The sequence below is a fragment of the Balaenoptera physalus genome (genome assembly GCF_965194825.1).
Source record: "Balaenoptera physalus genome assembly, chromosome: 19".
In the NCBI taxonomy this organism is placed as follows: Eukaryota; Metazoa; Chordata; class Mammalia; order Artiodactyla; family Balaenopteridae; genus Balaenoptera; species Balaenoptera physalus.
The window spans coordinates 14,125,470-14,144,782 of NC_138900.1; the positions used below are offsets into that span (position 1 = coordinate 14,125,470).

Genomic DNA, 19,313 nt, shown 5'->3' on the forward strand with positions numbered 1-19,313 from the left:
GAGCCACCCTTTCCCTGAACCTTGCCTGGTCCTTGTGGAAGGGAGGAGGGAGGATGATACAACAGCAGCAAGGCCTAGGGGTTCCGGTGAGTCCCCTAGGGGGTCCCGCCCAGGCCTGAATGGTGCCTCAGCCTCACCCAGCGTGCAAGGGAGACTATAACCACGAAGGAGCACACACCCTAACTCCCAGAAGGGAGTGGAAGTGAGCTAGCAAAGGGAGTCACTCTGGGAGTCGTAGAAGTCAGGAAGGGAGGGAAAGGGAAGGTCCCCACTCCCACCACCTGAGTAAAAATGTTCCGAAGCTCATTCTCCCCAAGCACCTGGAGCTGGAGAAGACAGATCCCAGACATGCTCAAAGACAACCCCGTGGCCCCCTGTTCCCCTCCCAACTTTCCAAGTCTCTTGGCAACTCTTAACCTTTTCCAGCCCGGCACTGCCTCCGGCAATAAATTGCAGTTGAGACTGCAGGCTAGGTCTCTCCCCTTAAAAAGAATTTTATGTCAGATTATCTCAACCTCCCCACCCGGAGGTAGGTGGGGCAACAGATAAGGACACCACCATCAAGCCGCCACCCGCCCCCCCCAACTACTGATGAGGAAATTCAAGCAGAGGTTGGTAATTTACCCAAGGTCATGCCAGGCTCCACCCCAGGCTGCCTGGAACAGCTGCTCCCTTCACCCTTTCCCCTCCACCCCGGGCTGCCTGCACAGAGCCCCCAAAGCACCAACTCACACCCTCAAGAGGCTTCCAGCCACACCTGCCACTCAAGCCCCTTGCCTGAGTTGGCCCCCATGATCCTGAGGAAGCTCCACCAAAGCTACCCTCCCGAAGTCCAAACACCACACACATCTGTCCTTGTAGAATCACAGAAGGGACCCCTTCGACCCCTCCTCATTTCACAGATGACAGAACTGCCCTGAGATCAAGGTTCTTGCTCCAGGCCACAGAGCTGACAACAAACCTAGGAAGAAAATTCCGATCTCCGGAACATATTAAACGCCTCTAAATGCAAGTACTTCCCACCCTCTTCACACACAACACTTTTAAACAGCCCCCTCCCGACACACACACCCACTCAACACCCTCCTTTCTTTAGCTCTTGCTGCACACACTCAAACGCTCTCTTCTATCAGCTTGGAGCTCTCCCCTCTCAACCACCCTGGATTACACACACACACACACACACACACACACACACACATACACACACACACACACACACACACACACACACACACACACACACACCACCTTCTCTGGGCCTCCCACTCCTTCTGATCTCCCTTTCCCCACCGTGGGTCCCCCCCACCCCGCAAATTGCTTCAACACCCCAACGTGCCACCTGAAAACAGACCCTGCTTTAGAAAGAGCTCTTCACCACCACCCCCAAAAGACACAATTCTTCTGGACACTCTCACCTCTTCCTCCCCATACAATTTATTCTCCCTTCACAACACACACACTCTCTCCAGTCCCGGGACTGCATGTCCAGAAGCCCCCACCCCCAGATTCCTTTCTCAGCCTATCCATCACACACTCCCTTTCTAATGAGACTTTCATTACTACTCTAACCTCCCTCCCACCATCCGCCATTCCGCTCATTCTCTCCCGCCATCCTCACCTTGTCCAGGCTACCTTAGCCTCCGGCGCCGCCAACCCTTTGCTGAGCTTTGTCTACGTTCCATCAGTTCTTCAGAACCCCTCCTCAAAACACTCCAGATACTCTCTGTATCCCCCCTTCGGCCTCTCCTCATCAGTGAGGTCTCGGCCTCATCAATTCCTCTTCTTCTTCCTATCTCCCAATCTTCTCCTCTTCCCTGTAGAACAGCACACCCCAAATAAAACTCACCCCCTTCAAAACCTCTTATTCACAGCTCCCTAACTTCTCCCTTCAGACCCAGAGTCCCGGAACTCCTTGGCAGCCCTCCCCGTCCTCACCCCCCAAGCTCCGGGTCCTTTCACACCCACTTCTTTCCTCAGCCCCTCTCCTCCTTCCATCTCCCCAGTCTCCCCAGTCCTCCCACTACTCTTCAGACTTCATAATCCCTTCCTTGGTACCCCTACTCCATCTTCAGACTTCCAGAATCTTCATCCCCTTTAGAAGTCCCCCAACCCGGGGCTCCCTCAATTCCAACCCTCTTCAGAGGATTCTGCAATCAAAATAACCCCCTCCATACTCGAGCTCTTCAGACTCCCCCGATGCCTAATTCTATCCTGACCCACAAATTCCGGACTCCCCCGTTTCCCTCTGAACACCCCCAGTCCATCCTGACCCTCCAGTCCCGCCTCAGACCCCATTCCATGTTAGAGTCTCCAATCATCTCGCCGGTTTCCCCCAATTCCCCGCCCAGACCCTCCAATTCCTTCATCGGGCTCCCTGATTCCTTGTTTTAGATTTCCATATTCCCTGTTCGGCCGCCAATTATTTTTTCAGACTCCCAATTCCTTGCTCAAGTTCTGCAACTCCTCTTCAGGACTCTAAACCCCTTCCCAGACCCGCCGGTTTATTCCCAGGACGCCCAGTTCTCACCACAGACCCTCCAATTCCGTCTCAGGACCTCCCAGCCCCTTTCCGGCCCCCAGCCTCCCTCGGAAGCCCCCCTCCAGCCCGTTCGGCCCGCGGGCCGCGCACCTTGCGCTGCTGCTTCTCCCAGGCCGGGTCCAGCAGCAGGTCCCGGTCCCAGTCGTCCTCCTGGGCCATGTAGTCGCCCATGCTACCCCCGCCGCCGGCGCCATTGCTCCCGCTGCTGGGGCCGTATTGGTACGACTGGTTCGCCGCGTGGTAGTCCACCATTCCGCTGCCTCTCCCGAGCCCGTCCGCTCCCGCCTCTGCTCCCGCCCCTCTGCCCGAGCCGCCGCCGCCGCCGCCGCTGCCGCCGCCGCTTCAGCTGCTTCAGCCCGCCCTCCGCTGACGCCTGCGCACTGCTTGCTGCGCCTGCGCACCGCGCCGCCGCCGCCGCCCTCTCGCGCGCGCGCGCCTCCTATGCCAAAACGCACTGAAACCCCGCCTCGGGGAGCTCGGAGCCTGCGCAGAGTGCACCTCCCCTCGGCCCTTCAGCTCATGGACGAGCCGCGCCCCCTCTCCCGCGTGAGCGCGCGCGGCCTCTGCGTGTGGGCGGGGCCAGAGCATGGATGATTCGTAAGGCGGGTCTCGACATCAGGCTTGAACCTGCTGAGGCGTGGCGTGTATTCCCATTCAGTAACAGAAATTTAACAAATATTTATTAAGCGCCTACTGTGTGCGTTGCCAGTAAACAAGATAGACAAAACTCCCTGGCCTCATGGAACTACCTTCTAGTGAAGGGAGACAACAAACAAAATTTTAAGTACATATATATTGAAAGGGGTAAGTGTTATGGAGAAAAATCAAGCAGAGCTGAAACGTAAACGAAGTACTCAGGGTAGCCTTTGCGGAGAAGGAGAACATTTGAACAAACATCTGGGGGATTCACGAAATGAACATGGGAGTTAGGTAGACTGGAATAGATACTGGCTGACAGGGAAGGTAGAGGATTTTTTGGACTTGTCTATCTTCATTCATTCAACAAACATTTATTGGGCACCTACTGGTGTGCCAGGCCCTGTTCTTGGGTGCTGGCGATATGGTGCTGAGCATGATAAATGTGATTAGTTCTCAAGTGGCTAATATTGGGGGGGGGGGTGTGCAACAATAAACAAATAAATAACAGATAAATGACATTGTTACACTGAGGCATGTCAAGTGTAAATATCCAAAGCTGAGCTCCTCATCTTCCTCTCAGACCTGGTCACCCCACCGTCATCCCCATCCCAGTCAATGGCGCCTCCATCCTTCCAGCTGTGCAGGCAGCAAAGCTTGCAGTCCTTGGCTCCTCTGTCTGCACGCCCCACATCCAGTTCTTCAGGAAATTCTGTCAGTTCCATCTTCAGAGTAAGTCCGGGATCCACCCACTTCCCCTTTCCCCCACGGCCACACCCTGGTCCTGTCCAGCCTCGCCTCGTCTTCACTTGGACCACTGCAGTAGCCGCCTCACCATCTCCCTGCTCCTCCACTCACCTCCCGACTCTCCTTCTCACAAGAAGTCAGAAGGAGCCTGTGAACACTTGAGTCAGATCAAGTCCCTCCCTCCCTGCTCAGAACCTTCCTTTGGTGCCACATGTCAAAGTCAAGGAAAGGAGGAAAGGCTGCTGGAGTCTTCCTTGCCCTGGTGCAGCCCAGCCCAGCTTTTGAAATAACCGAGACTCCTGGGGCCTCAGCCAAACCCACAAGGTCTTCCACGTCCTGGTCATCCTGGTCCCCATTCTTATCCCAGCTCACCTCCCACTCTCCCCCTCCTCTCTGAGCTCCCGCCACACTGCTGGCCTCCTAGCTGTTCCTCCAACACACCAGGTATGCTCCAGCCTCAGGGCCTTTGTATACGGTGATACCTTGTTACCACTGTTTGGAACACTTTCCCCGGATACTGGATCCCCAGGGCTCATAGCCACCTCACCTGCAGATCAGCGGAAATATCACCTCCTTAGTGAGACCTCCCCTGACCACCTTTTTCTAAATAGCATCCCACACCTTCCCAGCTTTCTTTCCAGAATACTGATCACCATTTAATATACTACATGACTGGTTTACTTATCATGTTTATTTGTCTCCTTCCCAACAATGTCAGCCCATGAATGGTGAGGATCTTTTGTTTTGGTCACTGCTGTATCTCTAGCCCCTGAAGCAGTGTCTGGCACAAGACAGAAGCTTAATAAATCCCAGATGAATGAATAGACTTAAAATCATACTGAAGTATCTGAGGAGTTTATTTTGTTTTTTACTATTTTTTGCCTGAAAAGAAGTTTTGATTTTATTCTAAGTACAGTGGGGACATATAATGAATTTTATTCTAAATGCAATGGTAAGTTAGGAGAGGACTGCAAGCAGGGGTGGGGTCTGATTCAACTGTCCATAGGGTCCGTCTGGCCACACAAGGGGAACAAACTGTAGAAGGTGGAGTGAGTTCAGGGAACCCAGTGAGGAGGCTTCTGCGATGGTCCTGACGAGGCTGGACAGACAGACAAGAGGGTGAAGGAGGAGAGTGCTGAGGAGGAGAGGCAGTGGGAGGATGTGGGGAAGTGGAGCCTCCAAGACTTAGTGTCATGAATTTGATGGGGGTGGGAGGCAGGGGTGGGAAAGAGCAAAGAATCAAGACTCAAGGTGGCTCTAGGTTTTGGACCTAGAGCCACCTTGAGGGGAGTGGGTGGGTGTTAGGGAAGGTAAGAAGGTAAGGGTTTGACTGAAGCAGAGCCTGACCGGCAGTACAAAAGGACTGTGTTGCAGTCATCTGCTGGGGATGGGGATTAGAAGACACGGCTTCTCCAGGTTATGGGAGCTACCAGGATCTCTCCTCTCCTCTCTCAAAGGCACTAGAAGAGATCCAAGGGCAAGCAAAGGAAGGGGATGAGGCCTAGGTAGCAGCCCACTTTCCCAGGTAATGCCATGACCTGGCCAAAGACGTGGGTGTTGGCTGTTTCCAAAGCTGGGCTGGGCTGGGGCTGGGTTGGGGCAAGGCACCCTCTTCCTGCCTAACCTGCAGAACGAGCCCAGGACTCTTGTGCTGGGCTCGTTGGGCAGGGAAAGGCCGCTCAAACAATGGGCCATCTGCCCCTCCCTGCGTGCTCCCGGTTGACACTGAGAAACCTCCCAGACCAAGGGCTCAGAGATGAGGATGTCCCCAGCCAATGAAGTTTAAATTAAAGGCTCCCTTTAATTGCCAGCTTTGAGGCCACTTCCCAGCAGCAGCCGTCCATGGACAGTGCAGTAATAATAGCTACCGTTTATGGAGGGTCAAGGCGCAGCAGGCAAGAAGAGGGGGCAGGGAGAGATCCCTGAGTGAAAGGGTATGGCCAGTGGGCCCTGGTATTAGGTTCACCATTTCCACATCACCATTTCTTGGAGTTCTCAAGACTTCAGTCAGAACTTATTAAATGCTGTATCCCATTACTGGGAAATCCCTGGCAGTCTAATGGTTAGGACTCAGCACTTTCATGGCTGTGGTCCAGGTTCAATCCCTGGTCAGGGAACTAAGATCCCACAAGCCTCACGGTCAAAATAAATAAATAAATAATAAATAAATAAATAAATGTTGAATTAAAACAAATAAATGCTGTATCCCATTATTAACGCTACTTAGATGAAACAAAGGAGGGCTGCATCCTCTCAGAGTAGGAACATGAACAGGTCCTAGGATGTCTAGAGGTGACTGTGGAAGCAGCTGAAACAGCAGTCCTAAGCCCGAGCCACCATGACAGGTGACAAGTTGAGTGCATTAACTCACAGCAATGACTGAAGTGGGTACTCTCCCCAGCTGTAAAACTGAGGCACAGAGGGGTTGACTAACACACCCAAAGGTCACTAGGCTGGTGTTTGAACTCAGTCGTTCTGCAGAGCCAGGCCTCTTAGCTGCTCAAAGGATGATCCTCCTGGAGCAAAAGCAGGTTGGCAAAGCAGGACAAGTTGTGGTTTCCAAAACAGATAAAGGTCATTTCCTCCTCCCCTGCAGGGTGGCCATGGCCCGTTGCACCCTACACAAGGGCAAGTGCTACGTGGGTGAGTGGGAGTGTGCCCACCCAGAACGGGTGCCTTTTGCTGACTCACACAACCAAATGGGTGGGTAACAGCACCCCAGTCTCCCCTCCTTCTACCCCCCTTAGAGCTAGCTCCCAATTCCTGAGCTGCAAAAGCACCCTTTGTCCCCAGGGTTTGGGCATGTCCTAATTCCTGGCTCCTGCTCAGGTCTGATCCCAGGGCAAAGGGTGTCCCGTTCGGCCCTGGTTCCCCAAGTCAGGGCCCTCAGAGAACGATGGGTGTGAGTGCTGGGAAGGCTGGCAGCGCAGGCTCACCTGCCCTTTCCGTGGGCAGAGTCCACACATACCGGTCATTTGAGAATGAGGCGCTCCCTCAGGGGCACCTGCAGTCTATGTAAAGGGATGTGCATCCATTGTGGCATTTGATTTCCTCCATTTTCCCCAGTCACTGTTGTCCCCACTTCCTCTTCCTGCAGGCAACAGGCTCACAGGTGAAGACACCCGCCCGAAGTCACTCCGCCTGAAAGTCTGGAATACCTTATAAAATGCGAATAACCAACCTAAGGTCACTCTGCCAGAATGTCTGGAATACTTTGCAAAATGCGAATAACCAACCCAACTAAGGATCATGTGACGTGTGCTAGGCCTCCTGGCCACTGTAGGCTGGAACTCGGCATAGGGTATGGGGGGAAACGGCCTGGACTCAAATCCCAAAAAATCTCACCAAACAGAAGAGTGCTGGGGACTAGTTTGCAACACTGGGAACAAACTCTTCTGACCCTGAAATTAACGACTCCAGTTTTCTAAGCGCCAAAAACAGGCCAGGTCCTGATCTGAGAAATTTACTGGCCAGAGCTCACAGAATCCTCATGATTCTGACAAGGGTGCATCATTCTCTCCCTTTCACAGATGAGGAAACTGAGGAACAGAAGGCAAGGACACAAAACCGCTTGAGCAAGCAGCCAGAATCCCGCTCCCCACCCAGCTCACCCCTCCAGCCACTGCCTCGGGGCCACTAGTGGCTGGATCCGTGAGGGCCAAGGGCAAAGCTGGTGCCTCTCCCTCACCAGGAACCCAGTGGCCACACCTGTTCGCCTAGGTTTTCAGGACAGAAGAGCCCAAGGTAGCCCCAGGTGCAGGGCTGGGCTCCTACATCCCATTCATACCCTCCTCCTTGCTGACTCACCCACAGCCCATTCACACCCTCCTTGCTGACTCACGGCTGCATGCCCTCCACTTGTGACCTGACAGGTCAGGAAGGTGGTGATGGAGGTCAGTTGCTGGGTCGGGGCGGAGGAGGAGATCAAAGGAAGCTTGGCTGCTGGTGGACGTGGGTGTGGGCAGCCAGAACAGACGTGGCCCCAGCACAGGGCCATGCGAGGCCTGCTCCCGGTCCCCACCCCGTGGGAGACGGGCAGAGTCAGGAAGCCAACGAGAAGATAACAGGGCTAAGAAGTCAACAAGTCTTTATTAAACGCCTGCAAAGTTACTGGGAGGAGGCCATGATGCTGGACACACCTGTTGAAAGGGAAGACCAGGGTCAACGTGAGCAGAATGGGAGACGAACCTCCAGCCACCAACCACAGCGCCCATGATGGTTTAGGGGCAGATGATCACAAACCCCCTCAGTCACCATCACAAAGGCAGTAGAGTTAAAAGTCTGGAGTCTGGAACAAGGAGGCCTAGGCTCAAGTCGCGGCTCTGCCCTGTACCGGGGGTGGGGGTGGGGCAGGGGTGACCTCAAGCAAGTCACTAAACGTCAGTTTCCCACCTGTAAGAACCATCTGCCCTATGGGATTAAATGATGGCCTCAGAACAGTGCCTGTTACTAAGTAAGTGTGGCTTGCTATCATCATCACCGTCGTAGTGACACTTATTACGTACTGTTTGCAAGACACTCTGAGCACCGAACTTGCATCTCCTCACTGCAGAACCCTTTGCTCCAGTGAGTTCTCTCAGAGAACCCCACCCAGTGGGCACATCTCATTTAGAGTGAGGGTCCACAGCCCCCAAATGTGGAGATGACTGCCCGCTCAATCTTGTTTCTCGATTAAGTAGCAACTTGGTTTGTACTCAGAGGCTACACCGTACCAGTCCGTACCTTTAAAACACCAGAACCACACTCAAGAGGGCAGGGAGGAGGCCCAGGGCCTAAGGAAGCAGCCCTTCCCTGTCCCCCGGTTCTCTCTCACTCCAAGACATCCACGCAGCGCAAAGGTGAGAGAGCGTGTGCTAATGGAACGGCAAGTTTGCTCCAGTTGAGCAGCCAGTGGAGTCTGTGTTAGGTAACGTATGCGTGATGGTGACAACAAGGGTAACATTCAGCGAGCTGTGGGACTGGTTCCTTGCTAAGTGGTGCGCATGGATTGCCTCACTTCACACTCACAGCTCCACGAGGTGCCTATCGTGGTGGTGTTCAGTTACTTACAAGGCCCCTCCAGACCCCGGGAAGTCTTACTGAGTGCTTCAGAGCAGGATACAGTACCCAGAATTCCAGGGGAGGACACCCAGCATCCTCTGCCATTCCTCCCTGGGCAGGCAGCCTGGGACCGAAGAGGTCAGGGGAGTCTGGCAGATGCCAATTTCCTGGCCTTGAACCAGAACTTATTTACCGGGGTCCTTTGGGGCCCCAGCCCTGGTCTGTCAAAGGGCACCTCCTCAGGCCTACAGCCTGAGGCCTCAGGCCACCACTCACTGTCAAAGTCGATCTTCTCCACAATGTTCTTGGGCTTAATGCTCTCTTCCTGGCTGCAGATGAAGATCTGGCCCGACTCATCAGTGCTCCAGCCGTACTTGCTCATCCACACCTTTAGCTGGCTGTCTGCAGGGGACACAGCAGCACAGGGGCTTTGCGCACTCTGATCCCACAGCACCGGGGGGCCAAGGTGTCCTCCCCTCCTTCCCTGCCTTCAGCCGACCTGGTCTCCTGCTGCCGGCCCGGTGCTTCTACAGTTCATTCTCCGAACAGCCGCCAGAGGGAGCCTCTTAGCCTTCTCATCCTTCCCATTACAGGGCTTTTGTCTTAGCCTCCTTTCATTTTCTATTTACCTCTCCCAGTTCGAAGCTCGGATCCTTAGGACAGCAGTGTACTTACTTATCTGCCCTTCCCCACAATCTACATGAAATGGCTTCAAAATTAGGATGTCATCATTACCACTAACAATAAGCTTATGGCACCAGGTTTAAGCATTTCTTTGCAGCTCCTTTTTGCCTTTAGAAAATATGCCTGTAAGTTTGCCCAGCCAGAGAAGTATTCTGTTCCTTGAAATAATTCTTTTCTGCATGACTATTATTCAGCTGTTTCTCTTTACATTCAATTCTAAGGGTTGTTTCATCCCCTTTTGATTTAACTTCACTTTTAAACACGTAAAACATCTATCCGATGTAAAGCACTTAGTATAGTGCCTGACGCAAAGTGCCCACTAAAAGTTAGCTTCCACTGAAAACAAACAAACATCCCACAAAAAACCCACCTGGCTCAAAAGGCAAAACTATCCAAGATGGTACTCAGAGAACTCTCTCCCCCAACCCACCACTCTCCTCCCTGTTCTCACTTTCGGCCCCCAGGGAGTAACCATTTTCCTTAGTTCTTCTATTTTTCCTTCTTGCGTTTCTTTTTGCAAAATGAGCAAATACACACACATTTTTTTTTCTTTTTGGAGGGATCTTTAAAAACATAAATCTGATCATGTCCCTCTCTGCTCAGACCCTCCAGTGGCTCCATCTCTCTCAGGGTAAAGGACAAAGTCCTCAGGCAGGAGGCCCCTCAGTATCTGAAGCCCCTCCCACCACCACCTCTCTGCCCTCAGCTCCGCCCCCTCGCTCCCCCTGCTCCAGCCTAGGGCTTCCTGGCTGCTCTGTGAGCACACAGGAGCCCCACATTCGCTCTGCCCTCAGGCTGCCCGCCTCACTCCGCTGAGGTAACCGGTCAGACGCTGCACATCCTCACCTCCATGTGCCTCCTGTCGCCCCGCCCCTCGCCCGCCCCAGCCTTCTCTAGGGGCTGTCATGCATGAATTCCCACTGGACATGTACATCTTCATTTGTCATCTGTTTTGCCAACTCCACGAGAACGAACCTGAGTCATTCTGTGTTGTTCACTGCCGTGGCCCCAGGGCCTTGAACTCAGAGTAGGCGTTGAATTAATTTACGCAGAATTAATGAATGAATACCATAGGATCCCCGCCATGGAAGGGAACATTTTATACTAATTCCTTATTCCCTCCCTGGGCCTTCAATAATGACCTGGTGAGGCAGGGGTGGGCCCATCTGAGAAGCTGGCTGAGGCCCACTGCCCTCCTCACTCCCAACCTCCTAAATGGGCACTAGGGACCCAGAGGGGGCCTTACCTGTCAGATCCCCGAGCATCTCGGCCAGCAGCCAGCGATCAATGTGCTGATAAGTAATGCCCACAACATGGCAGATAACTGCGGAAATTAGGGACAAAGATGATGAAGGGCCACCCCCAGAACCCTGCTGCCACTCCCTCCCCCGCAGCAGGGAGCCCAAGCTCAGAGAGGGACTTACATTTTCGGACAGAGTCTTCAAAGCCAGTTATACCTTCCAAGAGGTCCATGTTTTCATCCAGGGCTTGCTGTGAGGGGATTTACAATGTTGAAATAACATTAACATCAATAATGTCAAGAATATTAACACTAAAAAAAAAAAAAAAAAAAAGAATATTAACACTGACATTAACAGAAGTGAACACCCCAGCATTCACCCCACATGCCAGCCCTCCTTCTGTGTGCAACCTTATGATGGAACAGTTGCTGTTTTTTTGCCCATTTTATTTTTTTCTCCGGCTGCACCGCGTGGCATGTGGGATCTTAGTTCCCTGACCAGGGATCAAACCCGCACCCCCTGTAGTGGAAGTACAGAGTCTTAACCACTGGACCGCCAGGGAAGTCCCTTGCCCATTTTAGAGATGAGGAAACCAAGGCTCAGAGCAGCTAAGTGATTTGCCCAAAGTCACAGAGCTGGGGTTTGAACCTGGCAGGCAGAAACCACAGTCCCAAGAGAGGAGACAGATACAGATTAGCTTCCTACACTCACCCACCTCCTCTTGGCTCCCATCTCCGAGAAAGGGCAACAGTCCTACCACAGCCCACGAGGCCCCCCAGGATCTGCCCGCCACCTCCTCCCACTCACCCCCTCACTCCAGCCACAGGGGCTCCTCGCTGCCCCTTAGAAATTCCAGACACCCGCCCACCTCAAGGTCTCTGCGCTGGCTGCCTTGGGGGCTGGAACTCTCCTCCCACACGGCTAGCACCCCTACCTCCTTCAGGCCTCTGCTCAAATGCCACCTTCCCAGCCAGGGCTCCCCCCAACATCAGTGAGAGAAGCGAGGAACCCGCAAGGACAACGGGAAGGAGCAGCCGGTGCCGCGGGAGGAAAGCCAGGAGAGCCGCCGTCCCGGAGGCCAAGCGATACTGGCCTGGCAGCTGAGCCGGGCTTGAGAACTTCCTACCCGATCTAGCAATGGGGACGTCACTGTGGGTCTCAACAAGACTGGTTCCACGGCCTGTGCGTGGGCTGGGGGGGCAGAGGCTTGGTCATAAAAGCCTGAATGCACTGAACGGCGTGAGTTCAAGTGAGCAGGGGGAGAAGGGGAGGCCGAGCACAGGCAACCTGGCCCCGGGGCGGCCGACCGACAGTCCCGATTCACCTGAGACTGAGGGTTTCCTGGCATGTGAGACTTTCAGCTTGAAAACCAGGAAAGCCCTGGGCAAACTGGGCCAGCCAGCGCCCCAGCCGGGAGCATGGCTGGAAGGGGAGCAGAGGAAGCGGGTGGGAGGCGGAGCTGGTGGGGAGTGTGGAGGTCCAGGGAGCATTCTCTTTTATAGGCTAGAACTCACTGCGGGGTGGACGTGTTCCGTGGTGACAGAAACAGTGCGGGAAGGCCAAGTTTGCTGCTATCAGAGACTGGGGTGAACGGCTGGTGTGCTGCTGCTGAGTGGGCGAGGGAAGGGGGTCGGTGCACTGGAGCAGGGGTGCCTGCGACGGGAGGAGGGACAGGTCGCCCACGAAAACAGAAAAGTGCTCCGTCAGCTGCCGGTAGACATGGGGCCAGGGGCAGGAAGTTCTGCTTTGGCTGCTTCTATTTTCCCATGAAATGAGAAGCCCAATAGATCATTAGCTGAGATGGGGAGAAACTGGTGGTGATGGGCAGCTGTGAAAGGCCGTCCAGGCGAGGGGGAGGGAAGCAAGGCCCCAGGCCCGGAGGAGCCGAGGAGCGGGTCTGGGTCGCTTGCTGGGTCTCCTCCAGCCTGGAGCTCAGACACAGGTGTCAGGGGGAGGAGCGCGCGACTTGCGCTGAAGGAGGAAGCAGCACAGAGGACTGGGGCTGCTGGTCAGGCCCAAGAATGTGGGGTCGGAGACTTGACCTCATGGGGGCGAGCTGGGAAGCGAGGAGGAAGTGGTCCAAGGGTGGAAACGTTTGACATTCATGGGCAGAAGAGGAGGCAGTTACTGGTGAAGACCAGTACAGGCCGGTGGCTCCCAGCCTTAGCCGGCGATCAGAATCACCAAGGATAAGTATTTAAAATCCCTAAGCCTAGACCACACCTGGACCAATTACATCACATTCTGTGAAGGCAGGATTCACGTGTTAGTATTTGTTTTTTTTAATTCCACAGGGGTCCAATGTGCTGAGAACTGGTCTAGGATGTGACTGGGAGTGAGGGGCTCGGGACACAGGGAGGACAAGAAATCCGGAAACTGAGAAGTCAGGGTGGGGGAAGGATCACAGATCTGCCCTTTCAAGTATCTAAGAATAAAGACAGGAGTGGTAAAGAGTGGCAGTGAGCTAAATTCTTCACAAAAATGAGGAGCAGTCATGGGGGGTGGGCGGGGGGTGCTGATACCAACAAAGTGGGGCAGGAAGTGCTAACACAGGCGCTTCAGGGCTGGGGGTGGGGGAGGGGAGATGGGTCTGGGAGTGGCAGTGAGAAGCTAGGAGGCCACCTGGCCTCCCACTTGGGAAGCTGCAGGAGTGGGAGGCCAGGCTCAGTTAGAACAAGAAAAGGGGGGAAGAGTACGTAGAGGATGGAGGACTTTTACTGGAAGAATGTGGGGAGGGGGGAGAGGGGAGGGAGAGAGGGGGAGAGAGAGGGAGAGGGGGAGGGTGAGCGAGTGGGAGAGGGGGAGGCGGGGGAGAGAGAGCACGTGCCCACACGAGCACGCTCCTGAGCTCTGCGGGCAGAGGAGAGGACCCGGGAGTCCTGGCTCCGGGTGAGGATGACCATTCCATGTGACCACACACACAAAGCTCTGAGCACAGGGCCCACTGCCACGGAGGCAGCCAACAAATGTGCATGGCCGTGACTTTTAGCAGTCTCTTCCGCACGGCCCAGTCACCACCCTGCCCACGGACCCAAGGGAAGTTACCCAGAAGGCCTGGAAGTGGCATGTCTCCAGCAAGTCTCCGAGGTACAAAATCTGCCGGATGGGCCGTTCTTCTTGCTGGGAGGAAGCGTTAAGGGCAAAAGGCCTTGGAGCCCGAGGAGGCTGCTGCTGACCCTAGACCAGCAGCCCACCTTCTGTGCACCGCAGCACGTTTGTAATGGCAAAAGTGAGAAACAGCCTAATGACCCAGTGATGGGGACAATTCAACCGTGGCCGCTCCACACACTGAGATCGAGTCACCCCTTACAGAAGTGACGTGGAGAAAGCGATGAGACACGCTGTGATAAGAAAAAAGCAAGATGCAGAACGATGTGTGTAACAGCCCACCATTTGGGCGGGGAGGAATATGTGTCTACAAACACCCCTACTTACGTACCTGTAGGGTATCTGTGGAAAGGTAGCCAAGGACTGCAAACAACTGCTGTCTTCGGGGAGGGGAGTAGGTGGCTGTGGGATGGGGAGGGAGGAAGCCTTGGCTTTTTCACTGTACACTTTGTTGTACTTTGAACGGTGGACAACGTGCCTTTTTTAAGCCACCGGAACAGACCTCTGGGGAAGGTGGACAGTCTCTCAGAAGGCAGGTGCTCCCATGGACACACCTGGCAGAGCAGGTTCAATGAGGGAGACCATTTCTCAGCCCAGCCGCCAGTGAGCAGGCCAGTTCATTGATTTTTCACTCAGTATTTCTTCACTGAAGACCAGCACTGTGCCAGACACTGTGCCAGGCCCTGAGGTTTACATACAATGAAGTTCAGCTGACAATCTAGCTCTTCATGGCTCCTGCCTTTTGCCTGGTGGTCTTTACTCAGTGAGGAAGCCTCATGGGAATCTTTCTAAAGCATAAATCTACCCATATCACTCTGCAGCTTTAAAGCCTTCTACGGCTCCCCAGTGCCCTTTTTGAGTTTGACCAATTGTGTGGCGCAGCTATGCCAAACTCCCTCTACTGCCTCTGAAAAACAGCACTGAGCTCTTTCCCTCCTCCTTTCCCTACAGACTATTCCCTCTGCCTGGATCACCCTTCCCTACGGCTTCACCTAATTCCTCATCTTCCATATGTTCCCTCCTCCAGTAAGCTTTCCTAGCATCCAGGCAGGTTCAGGTGCCTCTTGCCCTCTAACCCCAAGCCCTGACTATTTCAGGCTGTCACCGACAGGACAGGTCTCGCCCACAGGCTGTGAGCTCCGTGAGGGCAGGGGGCCAGGCCTTCCCCAGCCTCCATGGTGCTCCAGTCCCAGCCAGCACAGGGCCAGGCTCAGAGCTCAGTGTCTGTGGCTGAACTCAGACCACTTCCTCATGAATTCAGCTAGCCTGCCCCACCCCCTCCCACACACCCAGTCCGGGAAATGGGAAGGATACATGGGCCTGGTCGATCATGCACTTGCACAGCGTGAAGTCGGTGTGGGGCAGGTTGGTGAGGGCCTTTAGCAGGATCTGGGCGGTGACTGTGGTCTGGAAGAAGGCTGGGTTGAACTGGTACCTGAGAAGGGGAACAAGAGACACAGTAGCAGTGTCGTCTCCAGGTCCCTGGGCCTCACCAGGTGCCAGAGAGGCTGCCCACTGCTTCGGCCCAGAGTCTGGGAGCTGGACACGCCTGGGCTCCGATCCCTGGCTGTGTGACCTTAACCTCCCTGACCCTACCTTCCTGCTCTGCAGATGGGGACAGTGAACCCTCACAACCACGCAGTAAGGCAGACAGTGTTGAGTGATCCACAAACAAATGCGTACATAAGAGGCAGTCTGCAGTAGTGGTCAAGGTTCTGGAGCCAACTGCCTGGGTTTAAACTTCACTGCTGAGTGACCTTGGACTACTTGTTTTATTTATTTATTTGTTTGTCTGTTTGGTGGGGACTAGCGGACTAATTATTTTAAATGCTCTGTGCTTCGGCTTCCTCCCTTGCAAGAGGGGACAATAACAACCATATCTAGCTCTCAAGGGCAATTGAGCTCACAATTAACTCACATCTAAGTGAGTTAATACACACAAAGCTTACAGCACAGCAGCTGCCACACGGGGAGCACTCACTAAGCAGCGGTTATCACCAATAACCACCCAAACAACCTCACAAATACAAGTGTTGTTATCTCCATTTTATCGATGGCAAAACCGAGGCTATGCAAGCTATAAAAATTACACAGCTGGTAGTACGTCAGTAAAGCACTGAGGAGGAAGAACCCAAATGCCCACTAACAGGAGAACAGATAACTAAGACACAGACACACATGGAACACTATACAGCAATGACAACAAACAAACTGCAGCCACACAGAAAAAGGATGGATCTCACAAACCCAGGGCCAAGTGGAAGATGCCAGACGCAGAAGAGCTCCAGCTGTATAATTACACTTATGTCAAGGTCAAAGCAGGCAAACCTGAACTAAGCTAATCAGGACGCGTGTGTATGTGTGCGTGTGTATGTGTGCGTGTGCACGCGCACACGCAGTAAAGTCACATAAAGCCAGGCCATGAGAGCACACCACGAGAGTGGTTACCAGGGTCAGGGTGCTTGGCACAAAGCATATGGGGCAAAGGACCAGGGGCGCTAGCAACACTCAGTTTTTCAATTTGGATGGTGATTACATAGGTGTTCATTTATAATTGCTTGTTAAACTATACATTCGTTTTATGTACTAGGCTGTGTGTGTGTTTTTTTTAAAAAGCCATCCCTCCTCCAGCCCCAACTTCTCTGGCTTCCTAGTCTTGCACATTAAGAGAAACCACATCCTATCCAAGATATCAATATATAAAGAGCTCATACAACTCAATACCAACAAACAAACAACCCTATTAAAAAATGGGCAGAAGACCTGAATAGACATTTTTCCAAAGAAGACATACAGATGGCCAACAGGCACATGAAGAGATGCTCAACATTGCTAATCATCAGGAAAATGCAAATCAAAACCACAATGAGATATCACTTCACACCTGTCAAAATGGCTATCATCAAAAAAAACCAAATAACAAAGCATTGGCGAGGATGTGGAGAAGAGAGAACTCTCGTAGGTTGTTAGTGTGATGTAAATTGGTACAGTCACTATGGAAAACAGTATGGCGCTTCCCCCCAAAATTAAAAATAGAACTACCATATGATCCAGCAATTCCACTCCTGGTTATATATCTGAAGAAAACAAAAACACTAATTCGAAAGATACATGCACCCCAATGTTCAGAGCAGCACTGTTTACAATAGCCAAGACCTGGAAGCAACCTAAGTGTCCATCAACAGATGAATGGATAAAGAAAATGTGGTACACATACACACAACGCAATATTACTCATCCATTAAAAAAAAAAAAAAAAAAGAATGGAAATTTGCCATTTGCAACAACATGGATGGACCTAGAGGATATCATGCTTAGTGATGTAAGTCAGACAAGGAAAGGCAAAGACCATATGTTTTCACTTCTATGTGGAATCTAAAAAATAAAACAAACGAATGAATATAACAAAACAAACAGACTCATAGGTACAGAGAACAAGCTAGTGGTTAACAGAGGGGAGTGGGGTGGGGGAGTGGCAAAATAGGGGAAGATAGGGGATTAAGAGGTACAAACTTCAATGTATAAAATAAGTAAGATACAAGGATGTAATGTACAACACAGAGAATATAACCAATATTTTATAATAACTTTAAGTGGAGCATAATCTATAAAAATATCCAAACACTATGTTGTACACCTGAAACTAATACAACATATACTTCAATTTTGAAAAAGACAGAGAAGCCACATCCTGCAGGCTACCCCCAACTCCCACCCCACCCAGTGGTGGGCATGCTGGCTACTGGCATGGGGGTAGGAATGGAGGCAGACACTCACAGCTTCAGGACAGCCAGGTTGGCTTCCAGATCATAGGCATTCTCCTTGGCTTGTGTCTCCACATAGCGCTCCAGGGTGGCCAGATTCTCAGGATTGTACCTAGAGTAGAGGAGAAACAAGATGGGTAAGCAAAGAGGAGACAAGAGCTGAGGCCCGTCACTCTATGGAACCCGGTGGGGGAGCGGGGGGCACTGTAGCCTGCTCCTCCCTCTTCCTTTCTTCCCTCTCTCTAGATCTGTCACTGGCCATTTGCTCTACCCAAATATTGAATCAGCTCTATAATCTCTACTGAAGCTTATCCACATCCCAGACCTAAGCCTAAGCTCTAAACCCCGTCAGAACCCTGGGGTCTTTTCTAGGATGCCTCCTCAATCTCTCAGCCAACCAGCCCTTGCAGCCTGTATAGCTGGCCCCCTGGGCATCTTTGCCACCCACCCCTTCCTTCTGTCCCCAAACCCCACTGTGGTCTAGCCCCATCCTCTCCTGCCTAGCTTCCCTCATCCCAGCCCCGACCAATCTACCTGTGCTTCCCCCATCACCGCTCTGACCACTCCTGGCTATCACTGTCTATTGTCTGATCTGCCCGGACTCTGAACTAGGAACTGCATAAAAGCATGGCCTTTGGCTGTTTTTGTCACCTCTGGTCCGCAGCATTGCCCAGAACTGACCGAGTAGATTTTAGTAAACATGTGTTCAATGAATGACATGAGGGAAAAAAGGGGGAGCGATAAAGAGGCACTGAGAGACACAGTGAGACTGAGGAACAGAGAGAGGAAACTGAGGGGCTGAGAGAGGGAAAGCTGAGGAGCAGAGAGGGCGGGCTTAAGGCAACTAAAGAGGGAGAGACTGAGCGGTAGGCAAGGCTACCTCCTGCCTTTAGGCCTTTACAGTGCTTTCCTTAAACATGTCCCCCAGGATGACTGAAAAATCCCACCCCTTGCTGTCTCCAGAAAACCCTCTCCTCCAACCCTCTTGGCCAGAAGCGCTCCCTCTGACCAGGCTCAGACCTGTCGATCCCCTTGAGCAACTTGCCCACGTTCGCTCTCATCTGCTCGAACATCGCCATGATGCTGTCGCCTCCCACACCAGGGCTGCAGCCGAAGTCCCTGCCGGCACTGCGTCCTCAAGAACTGGAAGAGGAAGAGCTGGCGGAAACGGAAACTACGTCTTTGTTTTCTCTCCAGCCCGAGGGGCGATGAAGGTGTGGGGAGGCTCTGGAGGCTGCTGCCACGCTTTCCGGCTGCCACGTGACTTCTTCCCAGCGGCTCAGTTAGCGCGTGCGCATACGCTCTACCCGAGCAGAACCACCGGCGCGAGAAAAGACCTAGTCTAGCCCAGTGCGCAGGCGCCTCTAGAGGCGAGGAGGCGGGGCTAAGCTTTTCCGGGGCCTCGCGTGTCCAGTTCCAGTCCTTGGGAAGTGCGCGGGAACTGCCAGTGAAGGAGACTGTTTCCTGGAGGCTTGCACCCACGTCGCGTTGCGCGCGGCCGTGAACTCAAAACTGTGTTGGAATGCACGTGTTAGATTCCTTTTGGGCCGT

The 19,313-nt window shown here is 53.1% G+C and overlaps 2 protein-coding genes across 8 annotated transcripts in view; both read right to left on the reverse strand.

The window, feature by feature from the left end:
* ACTN4 (actinin alpha 4) overlaps positions 1-2,871 on the reverse strand; it is a 73,002-nt gene extending 70,131 nt beyond the window's left edge. For 2 of the 7 annotated variants that reach the window (XM_082437635.1, XM_082437638.1), the window contains exon 1: positions 2,633-2,870. In XM_082437635.1, the coding sequence (XP_082293761.1) occupies positions 2,633-2,794 (162 nt within the window). In that variant the 5' untranslated portion in view covers positions 2,795-2,870. Of the gene's footprint in view, positions 1-2,632 lie in introns of all 7 variants that reach the window. The other 5 variants (XM_082437636.1, XM_082437634.1, XM_082437633.1 and 2 more) reach the window with 5 other exon arrangements.
* A 5,115-nt stretch (positions 2,872-7,986) lies between these two features.
* On the reverse strand, positions 7,987-19,038 carry EIF3K (eukaryotic translation initiation factor 3 subunit K). Its single transcript, XM_082437651.1, has 8 exons — positions 18,783-19,038; positions 17,776-17,874; positions 15,313-15,433; positions 13,936-14,010; positions 11,074-11,140; positions 10,896-10,973; positions 9,242-9,367; positions 7,987-8,064 (listed from the first exon to the last, which is right to left on the reverse strand). The coding sequence occupies exons 1-8, from the start codon at positions 18,839-18,841 to the stop codon at positions 8,033-8,035; spliced, it is 657 nt and encodes a 218-aa protein (XP_082293777.1). The 5' UTR covers positions 18,842-19,038; the 3' UTR covers positions 7,987-8,032.
* Positions 19,039-19,313: the final 275 nt, after the last annotated feature.